Below are 23,249 nucleotides of genomic sequence, written 5' to 3'. Positions count from 1 at the left end.
ATTTCATAGCTTTTGTCACCGGTGCGGGCCCGGATGACCAGCACACCACCGTGAGGAGCCGACACCACGGGCACGCAACAGATAGATGACGAGACCAGAGGCAATTTCAAAGAAATAACAATCTTTATTGAACACAATATATCAATGAGCATTGACGTAATAGACCTCCGTGTCTTCCAGGTTTTCTTCAGCTACGGGTAGATACTGATTACTTGTCACAGTTTCGCCCTGCCGTCGACTTCACCCATAATACGGCTCCCTTCAGGACTCAGACGGTAAGGATTCTTCTCAGTACAGGATACTTTCGTCGGTGCACAATAGTGAAACAGTGGTTTAAAAGCTTACTTCACCAGCGATGCTGCATACTTCCAGACTCAGACGGTAAGTAGAAAGGTAAGGATTCTTCTCAGTACAGAATACTTTCGTCGGTGCACAATAGTGAAAGAGTGGTTTAAAAGCTTACTTCACCAGCGATGCTGCATACTTCCAGACTCAGACGGTAAGTAGAAAGGTAAGGATTCTTCTCAGTACAGAATACTTTCGTCCGCTCAGCTGTATCACTCTAGACTTCTGATAGAGAGCAGATATAATGACTGGCCACGCTCGTGTAAGCAGGGGTTGGGCCACTTCTCAGCAAAAACACCACACACTCGTGTTAACTTCAAACCCACAGCAATGAATCAATGTATATAAATAAGGCAAAAGCACTGCAATTCACTCACACGATAGGGCTGATCAGAGGCTTCAATCCATTCGTTACACTCTCAGGGGAGATATTTACTCTTCAGTTCCTCCTCAGCACACTCTGAAACACATAGCTTCTCCAACAGTCGGATTTACATTCACTGCATCCTCCTTGAGCTTTTCGAATATTCGTAAGATGAAACCAATTCACTTATATTTCTCTCTCTCCCTTCGCAGTGCAGATTCAATTGAGAACTCAGTCCAGCAGACTTCAATGGGCAGCTTCCACACCCAGGCAACTTCCCAGAATAAGCTTGTGTCCACCACTGCTCCAAGAAACCCAGAACCATAGAACAGCACGAGACCAACAACAGACCAACCTCAACACGACACTCTCCCAATAGCCCTTTTATCTATGGCTTATGAAGCAAACAGCTCGTTTAAACGCCGCTCCTCTCTCTCTCTCATTAGTGCATTAGCGCTAATCAGGCCAGGCAATGATTCTGCCACACCCGGAACCGGAGTGGGATGTGTCGCACACAAATCGTTCCCTCGGGAAAATCGTAACTCATCAAGGGGGTCCCGCTCGCTAAGCGTTTTTGTCTCCCGTGACACTTTTCTCTTGGTTGCACTGCTTCCAGTAGTGTATGTTTATGTTAGAGCTTTTATCCAATCATATTTCAGCCATCGTGTTGTCAGGGTCAAATAAATCTGCCTCGAGGCCTTCAGAATCGACAGTGCGGGCGCCTGTAGCTTAAAATGAATGGTAATGAAACTGTTGCTTTAACCAATCAGATAATCAGTCAGATTTAATCAGCCAATCAGATTTCGATTTGACTGCACCGGGGCCATCTAGCAGGCGTACAACAACGTCTGCATTTTTACGTTCTTTGATTGGATGTTCAGAGTGCGTACTAGTCTATGACATTAGGCTTGTTTGAGATGAGCAAAATCTGCGCAGAACCGATAACCAGTGATCAGCGCGTAATGCATGCCTGTTAGAAATGTGTCCGAGTGCGTTCCGCCTTGCTCTGATGTCATGCTGACGTGTGTCAAAAAACTCTCGCGAGCGCAAGGCGCACGTGTCGGATTCTGCAGTCGCGCGCAGTTGCTCCAAGGGGGTAATCCATCAGCAGGAAGTTGAAGCCTCGCGGGAGCCGCCATTGTAGCAGAACTTCACCTGCTGTTAGCATTCCATTGACTCCCATTCATTTTGGCGTCACTTTGACAGCGAATAACTTTACATCTGAGGCGTCCAAAGACTTCATTTGTCCATTATTTATTTCTAAATAAACACGACAATGTATACAAGGCTCCATTACTTTGTATTGTACGTTATGAAGCCGTTTTTGTTAAAAACAGGCTAACGATTGCGTCATAACCACGCGACTTTATGTCGCACAATAAAGACATTACCGTATAGACAGGAGGAGACGCTTTGCAGGCAATCTTTTACTGTCTATGAGTTGCTCTCCATGGACTGCGCTGATCAGAAGCATGATGGGAAACGACTTGCTGACGACACAGCTTAATGTTGATTGGTTTAAACAACCGTGATGTATTGTTCTCTTTTAAAATGTTTGATTTTAAAACTCGGATATCATGTTTTATGTGTATATGTTATGTGTGAATATTCCCAAACTCTCGGACAGTGCGATCTCTATGGGTTATGCAATGTTACTTTATTATAAAAAAAAGCACACACACACACACACAAAAAAAAACTATGTCTGTATTAAAGAAAAAATGATTGATAAACACTTATTTGGAATGGAATTAAATAACAAGTAGCTTTGGGTGTCTTGTTCATTATATTTATTTTCATATAAAAGCAACAGAACTTAAATTACATCCAGTTTATTAGCAACACTGTGCACGAGCGTGAATCCCGTGAATCCCGCGATATCCATCAGTGATCTCGCAGGTGTCTGATCCACTGCGAGAAGCGAGAACTGTCTGGCTTGCCTGCGCTTTTTTCACTCCTCCTCTCACTGCAGCCGACTACTCTCGACTACATTAGAGGCGAGGCAAGGCGCATCTCAAACAAGCCTTATTACTGGTAGTCAGTATCGTAAGTTATGACCATAACTATGGATCTATGAGACCGAACGATGACCGTCACCACGGTCTTACCTTGAATGACGCCATTCTTCCGCCTATCCTCGAGACCTAATATCAAAAATGTCATGTGACTGACCTTAGGGGTTGGCTATATAACATCCAGGTGAACCAACCACTTCCTCTTGCCTGGAACGCCCAGTTCGTCCCGAGTGACAAGGGATGGTGACGGTCATCGTTCGGTCTCATAGATCCATAGTTATGGTCAAAACTTACGATCTATTTCGACCTCACTCAGACCGTCACCACGGTCTTACCTTGGATGACTTATACCACCAGGGTCACGAGGGATTCATTTAGTCACAGATAATACAGCAGACCCCAAAGAATTCGGATTTGCCACATTAATCCTATAAAATCTAGTTAACGTGTATGGGCTGCTCCTAGAGGCTGCTGCACAGATGTCTGAGAGCGCTACCCCCTTGAGTGCCACCCAGGAAGTAGCCATGCTCCTGGTAGAGTCAGCCACCAGATCACCAGGGATAGGTAGATTTTGGTTGACATAAGCTTGTGAAATTGTATCCACTACCCAATGAGAAAATCGTTGCTTAGACACAGGTTTGGCTGCACACCTCTTGTCAAAGCATATGAATAGTTGCATGTGTGACTGCCGTAATTGATGAGTACGCTCAATGTATGTGTGCAATGCTCTAATAGGACATAGAGAAGAATTATCTAACCCAGCACCCGAACAAAGGGGATCTGGACGGAAAGCATCAAGCTCAATCACTTGATTTATTGTACTAGGTTTAAGGACCTTGGGTAGAAATGACGGGTTTGGCCAAAGAAAAACCACCGTATTTTCCGCCTTCCATCTCAAGCATTCTTCACTGACTGATAAAGAGTGTAATTCACATAACTCTCTTGGCTGAACATATCGCCAGTAGGAAGACTGTCTTCCATGTCAAGAACTTGAGATTGGCTTGCTCCAGAGGTTCAAAAGGTGCTTTGGTCAGTGAGTGTAAGACAATAGAAAGGTCCCAAGCAGGTGCTCTCATACTTCTCCTTGGATGTAAACGGTGTGCACCCTTAAGAAATTGAGACACCAAAGGGTGTTTGCCAATACTTGCACCATCCACTGATACATGAAAGTGGGAGATGGCTGCAATGTAGACCTTTATGGTATTAACTGACTTCCCCGAATCCATCAATGATTGAAGAAAACGTAGAACCAAACTGGTGTCACACTTGGCTGGATCTAGTTGTTGGTCTTGACACCACGTTGAGAATATCCGCCACTTGCTAGAATAGTTACTCCACGTAGATGGTGCCTTAGAACTATTATTTGTCCTCAATACAGCTTTGTCTAAGTCTTTAGAGAGGGGCTGAGCAAGGGCCATACCCACAGTTGTAGTATCTCTGGTTTTGGGTGCCAGATTTGGCCCTCCGCTTGGGAGAGAAGATCGGCTCTATTTGGTAACTGCCAAGGTTGACCTTGGACCAAACGTACAAGGTTCGGAAACCAATGCTTTTTTGTCAACCTGGGGGCCACAGGTAAAACCTTGTGATGACCCAACACTACCCTGTTGAGCACCAGGTGAATCAGAGGTAGGGGAGGAAAAGCGTACAACAATCCCTCCGGCCATTCTTGAGATAGTGCATCTATCCCCAAGGGACCTCCCTGGTTGTTCAGGGAATACCATAGATCGCAATGAGTTGTCTCTGTAGTCGCAAACAGATCGACCCTCGTCATTCCGAACTGACTCCATATGATTCTTACCACTTCGGGATGGAGACGCCACTCTCCCGGGAGAGGTCCAGTTCGAGACAGCAGGTCTGCTGCTCTGTTTGCTACTCCCGGTATGTATACTGCTCTGAGTGATGAGAGCTTCAGAAATGCCCAAGAGAGTAGTTCCTTTGTCACCTGGAGACATCGCGCTGATCTGGTGCCGCCTTGGTGATTGATGTGGTACACTGCAGACATGTTGTCTGTTCTCACCAAAACATGTTTGTTCTGCAACAACGGGAGAAAAGCCCTCAAGGAGATATGGACTGCCTTGAGTTCCAGCACATTGATGTGCTCCGAGGTCCAAGGGGATTCCCAGAGTCCCCTGATGGACCTGCCTTCCCAAACTGCTCCCCACCCCTTAGAGAAGCATCTGTCGTTATCACAGATTGCCTTGCTGGGATGTTGCCTAGAGGAACCCCTTGTGATGGTAACGTCTTCGTATTCCAAGGGCGTAACATTTGGATACATCTTCGTGTAACCTTTATCTTCACACGCCTTTGTAATTTGGGATGCAAGTGGAAGTTGTTCAACCAACATTGTAGTGGACGGGCTCTGAGAAGGCCGAGTGGGACCACAGTTACTGCCGCTGCAATCATGCCCAATAATAGCTGAAATTGAATTAACTTCATTCTCTTGTTCAGACGAAATGACTGAGCTAGACTGACCAACTGTTCCACCCTCTGGGGTGACAAAGATGCAGTCATCAGTTGGGAATCCAGCGAAATTCCCACAAACACTGTCTGTTGTCTGGGACTTAGATTGCACTTTTCCCAGTTCACCTTGAAACCCAGTGACTGTACATGTTGAAGGACCATTTCTGTGTCCTTCAGTACTTGGCTGCGAGAAGGGGCACAGATTAGCCAGTCGTCCGGGTATGATAGAATTTTCAAACCTGCACATTGAAGAGGACGAAGGGCTGCTGAAACCACTCTGGTGAAGACCCTTGGAGACAGAGACAGGCCAAATGGAAGGACCCTGAACTGGTAGACCCGATCTTGAAAAGCAAAGCGAAGAAACGGGCAATGATCCTGACAGATGGGTATGTGGAAATATGCATCCTTTAAGTCTATGGAAGTGAACCATTCTCCCGGTTCTATGGATTCCAGAATTTGAACTGTAGTCAGCATTTTGAAGGGTCAATACTTTTATGAATCGGTTCCAACTGTCCAGGCATAGTTGGGAGCATTCTCCGGCGACTCCAAGACCGCTATGCCTGGCCTCCCCAGGGTTTGAAACCCCTGGTAGTACGCCTCTTAAATGACCCTCCCCTGACTGGAGTATGAGACTGGTCAGTTTGGGGAGCCTGGTAAAATGGTCTGGTGCCTCGATCATGGAATTGGTAACCCCTGGTTCGCCTTCTGTCATACCCCCAAGTTTCTGAACGAGGAAAGTATGGGGGCTGAAAGGAAGGGGCTGCTCTATGGCCATATTTGGTAAGTCCACCAAATGTCTGCTGAACTGATTCCCTTCTGCGTCTTGCTTGATCAGCAGTGTCCAGCAGAGACTGTGAATCAGTGTGAATTATCCAACCTGGAACCACTGGCATATTAGTCAGGTCCTTCCTAATAGCCTCAGGCAAAGATGTCTGCGCCAACCAGATTTGTCTTCTGGCTAAGATAGCTGAAGACATGGATGCTCCAATATCCCTAGTAAGCTGTGAGTGTGTGATGAGTGCTGTGTCAATTAAACTCATCATATCACGCTCTTCTTTATTAACAACGTTCCTCAAAGCAGCCAGAACTATTGCTAAAGCATTTCCTGATCGAGCTGCTCGGGTAGCTGCATTATACGCTTGGCTCATTAACCGGTCGGTCTTTTGGCACTCTTTACCAGGACAACGAGGGTTATCTGTAACCTTATCAGGTCCCAAAGTGGTTAAGGCTGCAATCTCTCGCTCCACTGATGGCATGTTCCCCATACCACTCTCAGGGGGATAATCCAATTTAACAAACCGCCTGCAACCTGCATTAAACTGGGGTGCAGCCTTTGGATTATTCCAGGCTTTCCTCAGCATCTGGGAATAATCCTCAGCCACAGGAATGGACACAGTAGGCTGTGCAGGGGAAATACTCGTCCATACACCTTGTGTGGGGGTTGGAGCTGTAGCTTCTTCCTGATCATCAAGGCCCAGGATCCTTGCTGCACTTAAAATGCGTGAAAGAATGTCAGAATGCAGGCTTCCTTCTGAAACTTCTGACCTGGATTCATCTTCCTCATTTTCGCCAATATCCTCCTCACTACCATAAAGGGAATTATTTGCATCCAGTGACACGGCATCCATAGAATCATCCCTCTCTTCCTGATGTGATGTTAACTCATCTCCAGGAGAGGGTGCAATAGGGACTGCAGATGGCTGCGTGCTTATTGAAGTGTTACGTGTTTCAAGCTTACCAGCTAAGTCACGTAATGCTGCCAATATTTGTAACTGAGTATCGTCCTTGGGCTCTTGCACTACCGTGGCCCTCCGTTTATCTTGAGGCATGTCAGAATTTGGAGACCTGATCGACTCATCAGGCCTCTTGCGTTTGTGAGAGGAACTACTGGGAATCATTTCTTTGCCACCAGTTAAATGTTTGGCTCTCTGCACTCTTTCCTGCAAAGTTAGCTCTATTGCAGCTGCACAGGGGTTTTCGATATCATCTAACAGATGTTGCATACCCAAACAGGAGGGACATTCACGGTGCCCATCTCTTGACTGTATGCCAGTTTGGCATAACCGACATCTTGAGTGACTCATAACAACAAGCCAGAGGTCAAGTCACTCATTTAATAATGGTCTATGATAAGAAAACTAAATAAATAGACAGATTAACTGTAACGAATCACAGTATTTTAATTAATTCTTGGAGTTGAACTGCAAGATTTTAAAATAAACTACCGGCATTTAGTTGAAAAACACAAGCGACAATGCCATTAACATAGATTGTGACGAATCACCATTCATTAATCAACTCAAACACTTCCTTAAACTGCAGGTATTAGTTAAACACAGTTAACCAGATATCCTTAATGTATAGATTGTGTCGAATCACTTCATACTCATCTTTCAAAATAAGTCTGCGAACAGAACTCCTTGAAAATCATATAATCTATTAGAAATAATATATCCATCACTCTACGTGCGCACACGCAGTAAACAAGATGGAAAAACTCTCTCCTGCTGCGAACAGCTGACCCAAGAACCAATAATAAATACCTGAAAAAAAAAAAAAAAAGAAACACTCACCGACGTGCGTTCCGACGACGCGCCGAGAAATTTAAATGAGGAGAAAACCACCTCAATCCTCAGGGACGTGAAGCACCTGCACGAAAATGTGACGGATTGGAACTAGTTTTTCCTGTAATCAAAAATTCGCTCTACCGCGACGGTCTCAGATGAGGCGAGAAAGGCAAGAGGAAGTGGATGGTTCACCTGGATGTTATATAGCCAACCCCTAAGGTCAGTCACATGACATTGTTGATATTAGGTCTCGAGGATAGGCGGAAGAATGGCGTCATTCAAGGTAAGACCGTGGTGACGGTCTGAGTGAGGTCGAAATAGATCCGCATCTGTAGCGAACTGCGTAAACTAAAATATATTCCTGTATATTTCATAGTTTTTCAACCCACAAATTAATGTTTCTTTCCCTCCTCGACCCCAGCAGATTCAAACCTACCGGAAAAAAATCCCTTATTCAGCCTGATCGAGTCACGGGACTCTAACGTTAGTCAGTTCTGTTTTTACCCGGACAGATCGAATAACGTATGCCACGAATGATTTTGAAGGCAAAAGTCCCGCTGATCTCGTTGATTTCATTCAAAACTCTGTGTGAGAGCATCGGGCAGCTAACTGTACAAATTGTCATGTTTTGCGGTGACTGTCCCTGTGTCTACTGCTTCTGTTGAGCAGACACTCTCAGACCTAAAATAAAGTAAAACTTATGCTAGAAATATGACGGGACTCGACTTTTCAGAGATAGAAAAGAAATTGTTGGAACTGAAACGCACAGATAATATGTACAACAGTAATTGAAGTCTACTTGAGGAAAGAAATAAGGATGGATTTTGTGTAAAAATTAACCAGTAGTTTTGGTGAGTATAATGCTTTTTTTGCCCCCGTTTTTTTAAACATTCTTACTATTGTAACGTCTGAAAAGGAACTATTGGCGCTTTTCCACTTCATGGTACGGTTCGGCACGGCTCACTTGTGGCGCTTTTCCACTGCATGGTACGGTACGGTTCGGCTCGCTTCGGCTTTCTTTAAATGGTACCACCTCTGTTGAGGTTCCAAGCGTACCGTACCGATACCAAAATGTGACGTGGAAGCACTGTAGATCACTGATTGGTCAGACAGACAGAATCATCACTACCAGCGTCATTGTATTTGCGAGACATCAAACCCGTTAGATTTAAATAGCCAGTAACAGCCACCGCTGTAGCACCTGTTTTAAATCTACTTGCTTGACTTGCTTGAAGAAAAAGCTTCCAAAAAAGAAATGGCTGAATGGTGGTCAGTGGACGAGAAGCGCAGACGTTCCTCTTGTTGGTTGCCGAGGAGCTGATAAACTATAACGATCAGTCATAATCCCACCCACTTTGAAGCGGTACTAACTGCAGTGGAAAAGCAACCGAGCTAAAGCGAACTGAGCCGTGCCGCGCCGAGCCGAGTCGTACCACGCAGTGGAAAAGCGAAGCGAGCCGAACCATGCCGCGCCGAACCGTACAGAGCCGTACCGAGCTGTACCATGCAGTGGAAAAGCGCTTTATTGTAACCCTTGAACGACAAGACCAGGGAGGCTCCGTTTCTGAACTTACTGAACGTAATCGGAACGCAAGGAACCACTGTATGCTAATGCACACGCCAAACTCGCTTGCTCGTTTCTCTCTACCGGCCTTTTCCGAACTCACCGCATTAACCCTATAACTGCAGGTGCAAAATAAAAACAGAAATTTCACAACAATTATAGAGAGTCTGTGCGCTGGTACACTATTAAAAGTTATTAATTCAGGTTCGACACCCCTGAAGGCCTAGGTGTGAAATGCACGGCCCGCCACTGGATCTATATAATGAGTGAGTGATAGCTCATGACGTTCTAAACCATGTTCTAAACTGCCAGCAGGCAGTGAAGCCACCGGAAATGTTTGAGGAGCCATCTTACGATTCTTTACCAGCAGAGGGCTCCAACGGCCGTTATTCAGATTTGGGTAGCTCTGACGAACTTTTAAGATGACCCGCTGTGCAGGATACAAATATCAAACGACGTTCACAAAAGGATGTAGGAAAACCGGTTTTAATTCAAACCCTATACATAGTAATTTATATGTACAATTGTCGCTATTCCTGTGTTGTTTTCTCCGAGGCAAGAGTAATGCTTCTACAAAAAAACATAAAACATAAAACATTCAGCAGTAGCTGATAAAAACCTCCGAGCAGCAATAATCACAATTAAGTATCCAATAGCGACACCATTTGACAGCTTCAGAAAGAGCGTTGTGCAAAGTCTTTTTACTGTAATGATGTCATTATATAGATCAGTTAAAGGATTAGTTCACCTCAAAATGAAAATTTCCTAATAATTTACTCACCCCAGTGCCATCCAGTGACAAATCTTTAATTGTTTTATTTGACTGTTAAAATTGTTAATCTGCCATTTGAAGTTTAACCGCTCTAATCAAGTGATGTTAAAAAACTGTCAAACCATGTGCTTAATGTGTAAATAAAAACTTTATTTGTCTTATTGTGTACAACTTTGTAGATTTCCAAAAGATCCTGTCAGAAGGACAGAATGGGTTGTAAAGCTCAGGAGGCAAAACCTCAGGCCATCTGCCTACTCCCACCTACGCTCTGGGGCCTCATTTATAAAACTTTGCGTATGATTTGCGTCAGAAGTGGCGTACAGATGAAACGAGACTGTCCTCCTCCGAAAAACGACCCCCTATGTCGTTTGTACATGTAGCGGATTACGACCTATAGTGGCATTTTAAAATTAAGCGCCCTCTAGCAGTCTTATATATGACAGTCTCGTTTATCGGGTGTGTCGTCATCAAATGACCTTTGACTGTCGTTACCAATAAAAACAAAATGCGGCAAGAGAAAGAATGACCCTGAACGCCATAATCAATATCTGTTTTATTTTATTTAAAGATCTATTTAATGTATCGTTGTGACTGTCGGCAATTCATGTGTAAGTAAGTGTAGTTTGATGTTTTTTTCTTTACAAATCAGTTGCGAATGCCACTGAATGAATGTGATTTTACCACAGTATATTAGCTCGATTCTGCTAGTTAAAGCACAGCGCCCATAAATTTTACCATAGTAATTAGTTTTACTGTGGAATTTTTAGTTAAATGAGACAACGCCATGCTTTTAAGACTGTGGTTTTACTGTGGTATTTGTAAACACAGTAACACAACACTTACAATGGTTTTACCTAAGTAGATTTACTGTGGAATTTGTAGTTAAAGCACAGTACTACAACACATACCTTGGATTTATCACAGTAACTGTAACGTTCGATTTACTGTGATATTTGTAGTTAAAGCACAGTAACTTGCATGCTTTTACCACAGTAACTGTGTTTTTACTGTCTACTATTTGTAGTTAGAGCACAGTAACCACAGCACTTACCATGGTTTTACCAGAGTAACTGTCATTTTACTGTGGTATTTGTAGTTGAAACAGTGACAAAACACTTGCCATGGTTTTACTACAGTAACCAGTTTTACTGTGGTGTTTGTAGTTGAAACAGTGACACAACACTTGCCATAGTTTTACCACAATAACCACATCACTGGCCATGCCTTTAATACCTTTTTGTAATGTAATTGTAATTCAATATTCTTTTTCTGTCTTGCAGTTACTTCAGATCACATCCTTTATCTCCATCTCCCACAACAATCTTTAAGCCAACAGCTGTTTTAAGAGGCCATCTCTCGCAAAAACTTACTTACTTTCTGTCTGTCTCTCTCTCTCTCTCTGTTTTTTTTTTACTGTAATTAATTTACACATATTTTTGCTCTCTTTCTTTCTCTTCTTCATCATGGAATATTTTTAAAAATCAAAATTTGATCATTTCTGTCAGAAAGCTGTTATTAACAGGGAACTTGAACTCAAAGCTCCCAGTGCTGATGTTGAAGAAGCTGCCAGGGAGGCTGAACAAGTCCTTCAAATTAGGTAATGTTGAATACACTTAGTTATAGCTGATTTGCTTTAATGAATGTATCCTTATTTTATGTTTTATTAACTTTCCTTAAAGTCCTTCCTCTCAAATAATTTGGTCACGGATCATTTTTAACACACTGTCTCAACATGTAGGCTATATATTTCTCTTTGTTTCAGCTGAAAAGGAAGTGCTGTCAAGGGCTTGTTAAACCTGTCTTCGTGGAGAGGGATGAATTCGGCCATCTTGTGCGTTTATGGAGAAGGAAAAAAGCTGTAAAGGCAAATGTTTCCAATGCTATGTCTGTGTTGGTCTTAACCCTTGATTGAACATTACTGCAGTTACATTTTGCACAGCATTTGATGTTTCTTAAACTTTGTTTTACATACTACACTACCCCATCAGTAAGAACCCACAATAAAGCGTCATGTCGAAGTAGTAATAGTTCATACAATTGACCAAGTCAGCAAATTCATATGATATTGTACAAGTGCACTCGTACAAAATTCTATGACTTTTACTCCAGCTGCTGTCATTGGTCATTGCCTCAACTCTCTTGTAGATTGTGCTCATTGTAAGTAGTCGGAACGTTTATATCAGAAAGTTCATATCAAGTCCATTGTATTCTTTATTAACCTTTACATATTGGCGCCGTCTCTTCTCGTACCAACAGTAGGCTACATGATATCTTTCCACATGTTGATTTTTATTGACCACATCTGTTTAAGAAGCAAGAGTCTGGAAATGCTAGTTTAACAAGTTACGTGACGCATCAGATCTTCAAATAACTTGTCCTAATCAGATCACTTAAACGATTAGTTCACCCAAAAATGAAAATTCTGTCAGTAATTACTCACCCTCACCCTCATGTTGTTCCAACACAGTGAGAATTTCATTCATCTTCAGAACCCAAATTAAGCTATTTTTGATTAAATCTGAGAGCTGGATCACTCCTCCATAGAAGCTAAGGGATCGAAACTTGCCGGCCTAGAAAGTTAGAAAAGACAATGTCTAAAATAGCCCAAGTGACTACAGTGGCTCAACCTTGAGTTTATCCAGCGACGAGAATACTTTTTGTGCGCAAAAATAACGACTTATTTAACTCTTAATTTTCTTCTCTGTGGGCCTCTGAGTGAGTTTACGTAGTGTAACAGCGCAGCGCTTCTGTGTTGTACGTCAGAACGTAGGCTTGCTATTGGCCGACGCAGGTCGTGTGTGATGCGTGTGACGTACAACACAGAAGTGCTGCGCTGTTACACTACGTGGCTCACTCAGAGGCACACACAGAAGAAAATGAAGAGTTGAATAAAGTCGCTATTTTTGCTTGTTTTGCGCACAAAAAGTATTCTCGTGGCTTGATAAACTTGTAGTTGATTGACGAAAGTCTTACGGGGTTGGAACTTGGAACAACAGCAGAGTGAGTAATTTACTGACAGAATTGTCATTTGTGGGTGAATTAACCCTTTAAGTTCGTTCATAACACCAAGAACAATAACTATAATGATAACTATTTTAACATCCACAACAAACGGACGATAAAGTTCTGTTTATTATCAAAAGTGCGTGCTGTGGTAATGTTGTCTGCCATTTTAAGTGCTTAAGCTTTTTAAAGTTGGATAGATCCTGATTGGCTGTCAATGTTTTTATAGTTCATCATGTGATTTAATAAAATTCTCTTTTGTCCTTTCTTGCAGGATTTGTCACGAATTACTTAGTCCCAACCCAAGCTTCCACATCGCTCTCTGTCTTGTGTGGCACATCTGCTCTCAGCCCTTCTTCACTCTTATTGCTAATTTCCACTCTGACTACTTGTAATAATTTCTTTTCTACAGTGAACACTCCAATTCTACTGTGAGCACTCCTGTCACCATCCCTCCCACTGTATTCTACTTGCCAACACAGAGAAAGAGGGGGGAAATGGTAATGTAAAAATATTTTCTTTATTTTTAATATTATTTCCTTAATTGTTTCAACTTAATGTTATTGAATTGCATATTGTGTAATTATATATATATATATATATATATATATATATATATATATATATATATATATATATATATATATTATAATTTATTACATGGCTTGGTTGAATTCTAATGTAGAATGTGGTCTGTTGTTTCTTGAAAACAGACCGCTGCTAAGTATAACACACCGTTGCCTTGAAAAACAGAGCGTTGCAATGGATTCTAACCATAGAGACGTAGCGCTAAACGCTATTTTCTTTAGCGGAAGCTATACAATCATTTTAAAATCAATAAACTCCTTTTTAAATCAATATTTTGAGTCAAATTATTGATTTATTTGGTAGGTAGCCATGTAATAAGCCGGATAATGTCCCTTACACATTATCCCTTACATATATCATTCCAGTTCAGTTTTCTCCATCCATCTGAAATGCCAATCCAAATTACATGTTGTATACTATTCATTGTTGTTTTAAAGGGGTTTCGGTTACATATCAGTTACTTTATCAATCAGTGTTTTTTTAAGAGTTTTCTATTTTTCACTATAATTGATTACCTCAATGCAGATATTTTTTTATATAACCAACCTATTTTTTTGTTTCTTTTCTACATAGTGATGCAAATTGGAGAAGTACCTGTGTGGCAGAGGATGCTGTGCTGAGCGCTTATCTTTGTATTTAAACAGTTTGACATATAAATAAACATTGGGAAATTACTACAAAATGTGTCCATTCATTATGCTTTTTTTGAGCTTTTTTTTTTATTCCTATATTTATACTAGCTAATAATGGTAAGGGGTCCATTTCCAGGAAACACAGAAGTGATTAAAATATATACCTCGAATACATTGTAAATGTTATAGAAGCACTTTATTTGAATAGTAGCTGAACTTATCTTTGTTTAAGAAACATGAATGCTTGAATAATTATAAGAGGATTAGTTTTTTGTAAGCAAATTAAACTTTTTGAATTTTAATACTTATTTGTCATACAGTATCCAACTGCAACATTTTTCTATTGCATGTAATCTATTGTTGCATCGGGTTAACGCCACAATGCAATCTGTCATTTTAGTTTTATATTTAATGGGGACAAATAAATGTTTAATTTGTCCATTCACCACAAGAACCTGGAAGATCCTGTCATAAATTACCATATATGGACAAGTAAGTGTGACGCATCTGCTCAACTGGGTTGTCATTGGCTTTGACATTTCCTTGGCACCTACAGGACTGGCTGTGGTTGGACAATCTTTAAACCCATATTACTAAACGTTTAATGTTGCAAAGTACGTTTTGCTGTAATAATTACGTCAGTAATACATAAAGTTAACAATGTGATGTTGATTTGTTGTGAGAAATTACCCCTTTACCGAGATCCTAACCCTAACCTAAGTATAAGTTAACTGAACTACAAACAAAGACTATTGCCAAAGAGTATATAATGATAGAGGCTCATGGGTAATGTAGTTTAAAACGTGTAATAAAGAAATAAAAAAAATACTAACTTTACTGAACATAGGGATTTCTAATCATGGTCATTGTGCAAATCTCTAAGACATATTTGAGAGGCAGATTAAAATTTGGTATTTTACTATAAGCACTTTTTTAAAAGGCCTTTATACCACCTTTTCATATATATTTTTAAAAAAAGTGAAGTCAACATCATTATGTAAACATAGCATAAGAATAGTGTTGACAATAAACAAAGATATCAATTTAAACAACCAATACACTTGTGACACTTCATTGTACAACATTGTTTTACTGAATGGCATACTGTCCAAGTACACAGTGTGTAACTTATGGCTCAAAAGTCTTAACAAAAAATGAATGCACTGCAAAGCATCATAATGTAAAAGTTCTGGACATCAGAAATTTGAATGCTCATCCTGCTTATAGTACAGGATCCATGTTGATCTTTCCCTGGTACATCATCCTCAGTGTGCCTGAAGTGCCCATAACAATATAGCCCATGCAGTCTCTTGTGATGCATCTTTCAGCCTTTCACTTCATGTAACTGAAATTTGGCATATTTACTGTATTTGACACAGCATCTAAGTCCTAAAACATATACAATGGTAACATTCTAGCAAATGATTGTACCAAATGTCATTAATATGACAAATGTTCATGTCACAATTAAAACTATCATGGTTATTATGTCTTATTACAAAATTTAATTGTGTATTTACCAAACACAATCCTTAATAAATAATATTCACCATATTTTGTTATCCAACACCATGTACAAAACTTTACTGGATAATACAGCATAAATACAGCTAAAGTAGCATATAAAGACTTGTGATATTTAAGAGAAATAAAAAAGAGTTGTTATAATCATGATATTTATCTCCCTATCAAAATCTTCTTCTTCCATGTATCTAAGCAATTTGCAATTGTTATCGAGCACAGTACAGTACAAATGATGGACAAAAGATGTGATCAAATCAAATAATTTTATTGTCACAAAACCTTGAACCCAAGTGTGTACAGGTGATGAAATTCTTTTTTGCAAACTCTGCAGAATGACAGTATGGATGACAAGTATAGAATATTTACACAACACATACAGTATTAATATACACAGTATATGTTAGGGACTCAATACAAGTAGAGAACAATATATGGTACAATATTATACTATACACAGATTGAAAAATGAAAAAAATAATAAACAAAATAATCACAGTATACATATACAGTGCAGTACGGTATGAATGAGTGAAAATAGAATGTCAGGGTTCAGAATAATACTGAGTAAAAGTCCAGTCAGTGTAATTGAAAAAATGTAGAGCATATGAGGTTGGGGGGTGGGGGTTGCTGTGTGTGTGTTACGGGTATGAGTCCAGTCTGCTGGTGCGGGTTCTACGATAACCTCTGCCTGATGGTAACGGTGAGAGCAGTCCATGGCTCGGGTGTCTGGATTCTCCGTGCTTTCCTCACACACACCTGTAGGAAGGGAAGTTTCCTCACACAATCCCTTGTCCTGGAGGGAGGGAAGCTCACCTCCAACAGTGTTCTGTGCAGTTCGGAGAGCTTTGCAGTTATGCAGCCAGTCAGGATCCTCTCCACAGTGTAAAATTGAGGGTTGATTTGAGGGTTTTGGTGCTCACACTGAACTTCCTCAACTGTCTGAGGAAGAAAAGACACTGATGAGCCTTCTTCAGCACAACATCAGGGTGGATGGGTGAAGTTCTAACCAAAAAAAATATGTATTTAGGAGGTGGTAAATCAGCAAACCATTTATAATAGTATTATTTAAAATTGTTGCACTAGACTTTACCATTGATTCCATGGGCCGTAACTCTGACCTGTCAACGTAGAGCTGGAATGTATTCTTCACAGTGGATAACTGATGCAGTGCTGCACTTGGTGGCCACAGAATCGTCTCCGGTCAACAAAAACTCCATATCTGGCCTCAGACCCATTTCTTCTTAGTCTGGACGATGTGAACTGACCAACTGCGTGAAGACGGACCTGAGCATCGAGTGTGTTCAGGGCCAGCTATCGGCTCCTCTACCTCCTAATGTAGTCTTTCTGTACAAGTAGAAAATGAGAACATAATACAAGCAGTCATAACAAATTAGTAATGTATTTAAAACTAGTGCAACATGCCTATTTCTTCATCAACTGGTTTCATCCTCCTTCAAACAATCAGACAAAACAACAATTTAATAATAACTCCAGAAAAATTGTCAGTACTCACCATATAAAGTAATTTCCAGCTATAAACATGTATGTATGAGTATCTATGAATACATGAGAAGGCCATGTTCATTTCTCATCCCCAACAGGACTGGTTGTCCTGGTAAATACTGGATTATCTGATTAGGACAGTTCCTGTCTTAATGTATATGTTTAAACAACAATAGTATTTAAACATGGGTTCAAAAGACATTTCTTGTTTTACAGCTGAAAAAGAGCAGTGGCTCAGTGGTTCATGTAGGTTATCTACAAACCGAAAGGTTGGTGGTTCAATCCCCGGTTCCACCTGACCAAGTGTCGAGGTGTCCATGAGCAAGACACCTAACCCCAACTGCTCCCGACGAGCTGGGTGGCGCCTTGCATGGCTGACACCGCCGTCGGTGTATGAATGTGTGTATGAATGGGTGAATGTGAGGCAACTATGTAAAGCGCTTTGGTGGCCATTCGGTCTGTGAAAGCGCTATATAAATGCAGTCCATTTACCATTTTACCATTTGAAGATCTGATGCGTCACGTAACTTGTTAAACTAGCATTTCCAGACTCTTGCTTCTTAAACAGATGTGGTCAATAAAAATCAACATGTGGAAAGATATCATGTAGCCTACTGTAGTACGAGAAGAGACGGCGCCAATATGTAAAGGTTAATAAAGAATACAATGGACTTGATATGAACTTTCTGATATAAACGGTCCGACTACTTACAATGGGCACAATCTGCAAGAGAGTTGAGGCAATGTAAAATAAAGTTTAAGAAACATCAAATGCTGTGCAAAATGTAACTGCAGTAATGTTCAATCAAGGTTTAAGACCAACACAGACATACCATTGGAAACATTTGCCTTTGCAGCTTTTTTCCTTCTCCATAAACGCACAAGATGGCCGAATTCATCCCTCTCCACGAAGACAGGTTTAACAAGCCCTTGACAGCACTTCCTTTTCAGCTGAAACAAAGAGAAATATATACATGTTGAGACAGTGTGTTAAAAATGATCCGTGACCAAATTATTTGAGAGGAAGGACTTTAAGGAAAGTTAATAAAACATAAAATAAGGATACATTCATTAAAGCAAATCAGCTATAACTAAATGTGTTCAACATTACCTAATTTGAAGGACTAGTTCAGCCTCCCTGGCAGCTTCTTCAACATCAGCACTGGGAGCTTTGAGTTCAAGTTCCCTGTTAATAACAGCTTTCTGACAGAAATTATCAAATTTTGATTTTTTTAAATATCCCATGATGAAGAAGAGAAAGAAAGAGAGCAAAAATATGTGTAAATTAATTACAGTAAAAAAAACACAGAGAGAGAGAGAGAGAGAGAGAGAGAGAGAGAGAGAGAGAGAGAGAGAGAGACAGACAGAAAGTAAGTAAGTTTTTGCGATAGATGGCCTCTTAAAACAGCTGTTGGCTTAAAGGTTGTTGTGGGAGATGGAGATAAAGGAGTATGTGATCTGAAGTAACTGCAAGACAGAAAAAGAATATTGAATTACAATTACATTATAAAAAGTTATTAAAGGCATGGCCAGTGCAGTGATTATTGTGGTAAAACCATGGCAAGTGTTGTGTTACTGTTTCAACTACAAACACCACGTAAAACTATGGTTACTGTGGTAAAACCATGGCAAGTGCTGTGGTTACTGTGCTTTACAAATAGTAGACAGTAAAAACACAGACTGTGGTAAAATCATGGTAAATTACTGTGTTTTAATTACAAATACCACATTACAACTACAGTAACTGGTAACAAAATAACATGGTTGGTAAGTGTTGTGTTACTGTGCTTTAACTACAGTACACAATAAAAACACAGTTACTGTGGTAAAAGCATTGTAAGTGTTGTGGTTACCATGGTTACAGTTACGGTGGAAGAAGCATGGTATAACGTTACTGTGCTTTTACTACACATGACATGGCGGATCGACAGTTACTGGTAAAACATAGTAAATATGTGGACTTTTTGCATGATACCTTTCCCAAAACAGGCAAATTTAAATTTTTGAATGTCACAATGAAAACTAACTTTATAATGCTGGCGTCCGTTTGAATGAACGTCACACAGCTTCAAATATAAATACCGATTTAAAACACGACATTAACGTTATTTCATTCATAAACACGGGACTATAGATAGACGGATAGAAACCCTACCTGTACGTGTGATAGTGATGTTACGTATGACACTGAAGCTTCGATGTGCGTTTTGCGAAAGCGAAGCAATAGGCTTGTTTGAGATGCGCCTTAATTGCCTCGCCTTAAATATAGGCGAGAGTAGGCGGCTGCAGTGAGGGGAGGAGTGAAAAAACCGCAGGCAAGCCGGACAGTTCTCGTTTCTCGCAGTGGATCTGACACCTTCGAGATCAATGATGGATATCGCGGGATTCACGCTCGTGCACAGTGTTGCTAATAAACTGGATGTAATTTAAGTTCTGTTGCTTTTATATGAAAATAAATATAATGAACAAGACACCCAAAGTACTTGTTATTTAATTCCATTCCAAATAAGTGTTTATCAATCATTTTTTCTTTAATACAGACATAGGCTATGTGTTATATATATACATATATATATATATATATGTATGAAGAGTTCAGATGCAAAAGCCTCTAAGTGCCATCTGAAATTTTCTTCTACAATGATCATTTTTATCAAGCTCGTATATTTAAGTTCAGTAATTTCACTTAAATGACAATTAACAGGTAAATTCCCTTGACATTTAATTGAAATTAATGAACTAAAATATACGAGCTTGATAAAAATGATCATTCTAGAAGAAATTTTCAGATGGCACTTAGAGGCTTTTGCATCTGAACTCTTCATATATATAATAAAATGACATTGCATAACCCATAGAGATCGCACTGTCCGAGAGTTTGGGAATATTCACACATAACATACATGTATATGTATATACACATAAAACATGACATCCGAGCTTTAAAATCAAACATTTTAAAAGAGAACAATACGTAACGGTTGTTTAAACCAATCAACATTAAGCTGTGTCGTCAGCAAGTCGTTTCCCATCATGCTTTTGATCAGCGCAGTCGGTGGAGAGCAACAGACCTTTTACGCAAAAACCGGAAATACGTCAAGGAAGCGTAAACCCATTTCCGGTGTAGGCTTTGTTGACGGAGAAATGGCAGCTAACGTTAGAGTGTTTTCGACTAGCCTGACTAGTCTTCCGAAGTTCACCAGCGCCGATGTGGTGAAGAGTGTGGAGATACATTCGTCCACTAAAGGGAACAAGTTGGACAAGGGATATAAATTCTTCCATGAAGAGTTTATCCACAATTACCAAGGTAAGAAACGAAGAAATTGCTGTTGCTAGCTTTAACCATATCACCGGTTATATCTCTGTTAACGTTAACTGTAAAGTAAGTAATGGTGTTGTGAATTTGTAATATAAGGTATAACACATCGCAGTGAATATGTTGTGTGTATGTTTAAGTGAGATGGCATGAGATAACATAACAAGAAGTAATTTGGTGAAGTTGTAACTTACTAGGTAAATGTGAAATGTTACTGACTTAACGTTAAGAAGTAAAGTTGTGTATTTCTATGTGAGATAACATGTAATATTTTCTTGTTGCATGCGGTAGTATCAAATATACTCCAGGGACAGGTTATAGTGAGAGGTAGATGCTTCAGGTCAATGAGGAAGAGCGAGGAGCCTCACAAACTGGAGGTTTGACTATAGACAGAATGCCGGTTGGCAAAAGTTCAGAAAGTTGCCCGTTCTTGCGTTCACTCTTCTTGCTGCGGTTGCGGCACTTTCTTCACTTACTATTTCTTTACTGAAAGTTATAGTGTCATGTTATTGTGAACATTGATGTGACTGCGTAAGTATGACTTCAGTGTAACCTATTTCATTTGTTATTGTGTCTAGATCTCACTGGAGGCAGAAAGTGCTACTGCCAACCTGAAAGCTTTCTCCTGCAGTTGTGCGGCTGGTAAAGGATTCTGCAATCACGTAGTTGCTATCCTGTACCAGACCGCACATTATTCACAGCTGGGTCTGCAGGCTGTTCCACCCCCCTTGGCCTGCACTAGTGGCTTGCAGAGATGGCACAGACCAAGAACACAGGTGGGTTTGTGATAAACATGTCATATGATTTAAGAACTGATGCGTATCTATAACAACTGGAAATTATTATAAAAACACCACCAGAAGTGACTACAGTACAGACTGTAACTGTTTTTTGTCTTTTACTTTTAAGGGAATCCATCCTGAACCTGTTAGTGAGCTGGTGGTGCAAAAGCCCAAAACAGTGGGTCAGAGCGGTCTGAGGTCCACATTGTACAAGGCATATACAGGTGATTTAACTTGTTAACTGGTTGATTGTTGCTTTGTGAGAGTAAGTTATTTTTTTTTTTAAATGTTATGACTAACATCATTATGGTTACCGCAGATACAATAAATAAAATGTAAATGTAGTTAAGCACTCATGTCTAAATTTTCTTTTGTGTGACCAATAATCTTGTGTATCTCTTTGCTCTTTTGTCTAGGACCACTGCCAGATCCATATATGATGGCATCTGGAAGTAAATTAAGCCAGGTGCAGCCCCAGTCTCTCATGGCTGTTGTATTGGATGGGGTTTCTGAGATGGAGCTGACGCCATCTAGATTTGGGTCTGTCCCTCGTGGATCTCCCATGTCCTATCACTGTCCACCCAAGAAGTCCAGTGACCTCATCCTACACCACATGGCTCCAGAATTTCCGTCCCTTCCTCTGATGCAGCACACTTTTCCCAGGTTGCATTTCGTCCCGACCTTACATCAGTTGATGCATCTCCAGTCTCTAGAAGTGTCACCGCAGCTGTCCAGCGAGATAGCCAAAGAAACTCAGCAGCAGTCCAAATGTCCTGCGTGGACACAGCTACGGCGACCAAGGCTGACTGCCAGTCGTTTTTGGGAAGCTTGTTGTAGTAGGGCGTGTCGTGCAGAGGAGGAGTCTGCAGCTATTCAAATGATCAGAGGCTCCACAAAGCAAACAGCTGCAATGAAGCGTGGTCTACTGGTGGAGCATGAAGTGCTGGCAAACTACGCTGAAACTATGCGAGTTAATGTGCTACCAGCAGGATTTGTCATTCACCCTGACGCACCACATCTCGGGGCCAGTCCAGACGGTCGGGTGTATGACCCTTCAGAGTCGCCTCCTTTTGGCCTGGTTGAGGTGAAGAGCAGCACAAAAAATGATCCATCTCAGGTTGCTCACCTCAAGGTGCAGGAAGGCCACGCCACTTTGAGGCGTTCACATAAATACTACTGGCAGGTTCAGGGCCAACTGGCAATCACAGGACTGACATGGTGTGACTTTGTTACCGATACCCTATCAAATTTAACTGTGGAAAGAATTTGGCGTGATGACTCCTTCATAGCGGAAATGAAAGAGAAATTAGATGTATATTATTATGGCACATACATGAATGCATACCTTGAATTCCACTAATCTTGTCTTTACCAATCAGTTTTGCCTTCTGTCTTACTGTTGATGAACTGTTATTTTTTTTATTGTAAATATTTGATGTTATTTCCACTAATCTTGTTCTTTACCAATCAGTTTTGCCTTCTGTCTTACTGTTGATGAACTAATGTCATTTTTTTATTGTAAATGTTTGATGTTATTTATTAAATAAGTTATTAATCAGTTGATGTTACACATACCAAAAATTTAAAGGATGCATCATTTTGACCAAAATTGTTTTAATTGTTCATCTAATGTTTTAGTGAAATCAGTCACATTTCAACAGAAAAATATTACGAATATAACAATTATATTTAATTTGATGTTTAAGAATGTGGGAACACTAAATTATTTACACATTATACATTTACATATAAAACATTAATTCATTCACTCTTCAAAACAATAAGGTCCTTGATAGTTTGCTAAAACACAGCAG

The 23,249-nt window shown here is 40.5% G+C and overlaps 1 protein-coding gene and 2 long non-coding RNA genes across 3 annotated transcripts; 2 read left to right on the top strand and 1 right to left on the bottom strand.

Annotated features, from left to right (window-relative positions):
- The first annotated feature begins 13,409 nt into the window (after positions 1-13,409).
- LOC143701954 (uncharacterized) lies at positions 13,410-14,360 on the top strand. The gene is made up of 2 exons (XR_013190218.1): positions 13,410-13,590; positions 14,252-14,360. It is a non-coding gene; the product is annotated as an uncharacterized LOC143701954 (long non-coding RNA).
- Positions 14,361-16,078: 1,718 nt separating this feature from the next.
- Positions 16,079-17,061, bottom strand: LOC143701953 (uncharacterized). The gene is made up of 2 exons (XR_013190217.1): positions 16,925-17,061; positions 16,079-16,836 (listed from the first exon to the last, which is right to left on the bottom strand). It is a non-coding gene; the product is annotated as an uncharacterized LOC143701953 (long non-coding RNA).
- A 3,420-nt stretch (positions 17,062-20,481) lies between these two features.
- Positions 20,482-22,977, top strand: LOC143701496 (uncharacterized). Its single transcript, XM_077194824.1, has 5 exons — positions 20,482-20,644; positions 20,945-21,030; positions 21,232-21,429; positions 21,563-21,659; positions 21,852-22,977. Exons 1-5 carry the CDS (start codon positions 20,482-20,484, stop codon positions 22,793-22,795), a joined length of 1,488 nt encoding a protein of 495 aa, XP_077050939.1. The 3' UTR covers positions 22,796-22,977.
- Positions 22,978-23,249: the final 272 nt, after the last annotated feature.

This window comes from Siphateles boraxobius, unplaced genomic scaffold, assembly GCF_051911475.1.
Source record: "Siphateles boraxobius isolate OS27281-9 unplaced genomic scaffold, OSU_SipBor_1 33, whole genome shotgun sequence".
NCBI classification, from domain to species: Eukaryota; Metazoa; Chordata; class Actinopteri; order Cypriniformes; family Leuciscidae; genus Siphateles; species Siphateles boraxobius.
The sequence above is the reverse complement of the archived record's forward strand: the minus strand, read 5'-3'. Positions and strand labels throughout refer to the sequence as shown.

What these genes read in the sequence shown, in the direction of transcription:
- LOC143701496 (XM_077194824.1), top strand. Translation starts at nt 20,482, where the DNA reads ATGGCAGCTAACGTTAGAGTGTTTTCGACTAGCCTGACTAGTCTTCCG. An exon ending in GTTTATCCACAATTACCAAG is followed by an intron (nt 20,645 to 20,944) that starts GTAAGAAACGAA and finishes TGCATGCGGTAG; the next exon opens with TATCAAATATACTCCAGGGA. An exon ending in GGCACAGACCAAGAACACAG is followed by an intron (nt 21,430 to 21,562) that starts GTGGGTTTGTGA and finishes TTTACTTTTAAG; the next exon opens with GGAATCCATCCTGAACCTGT.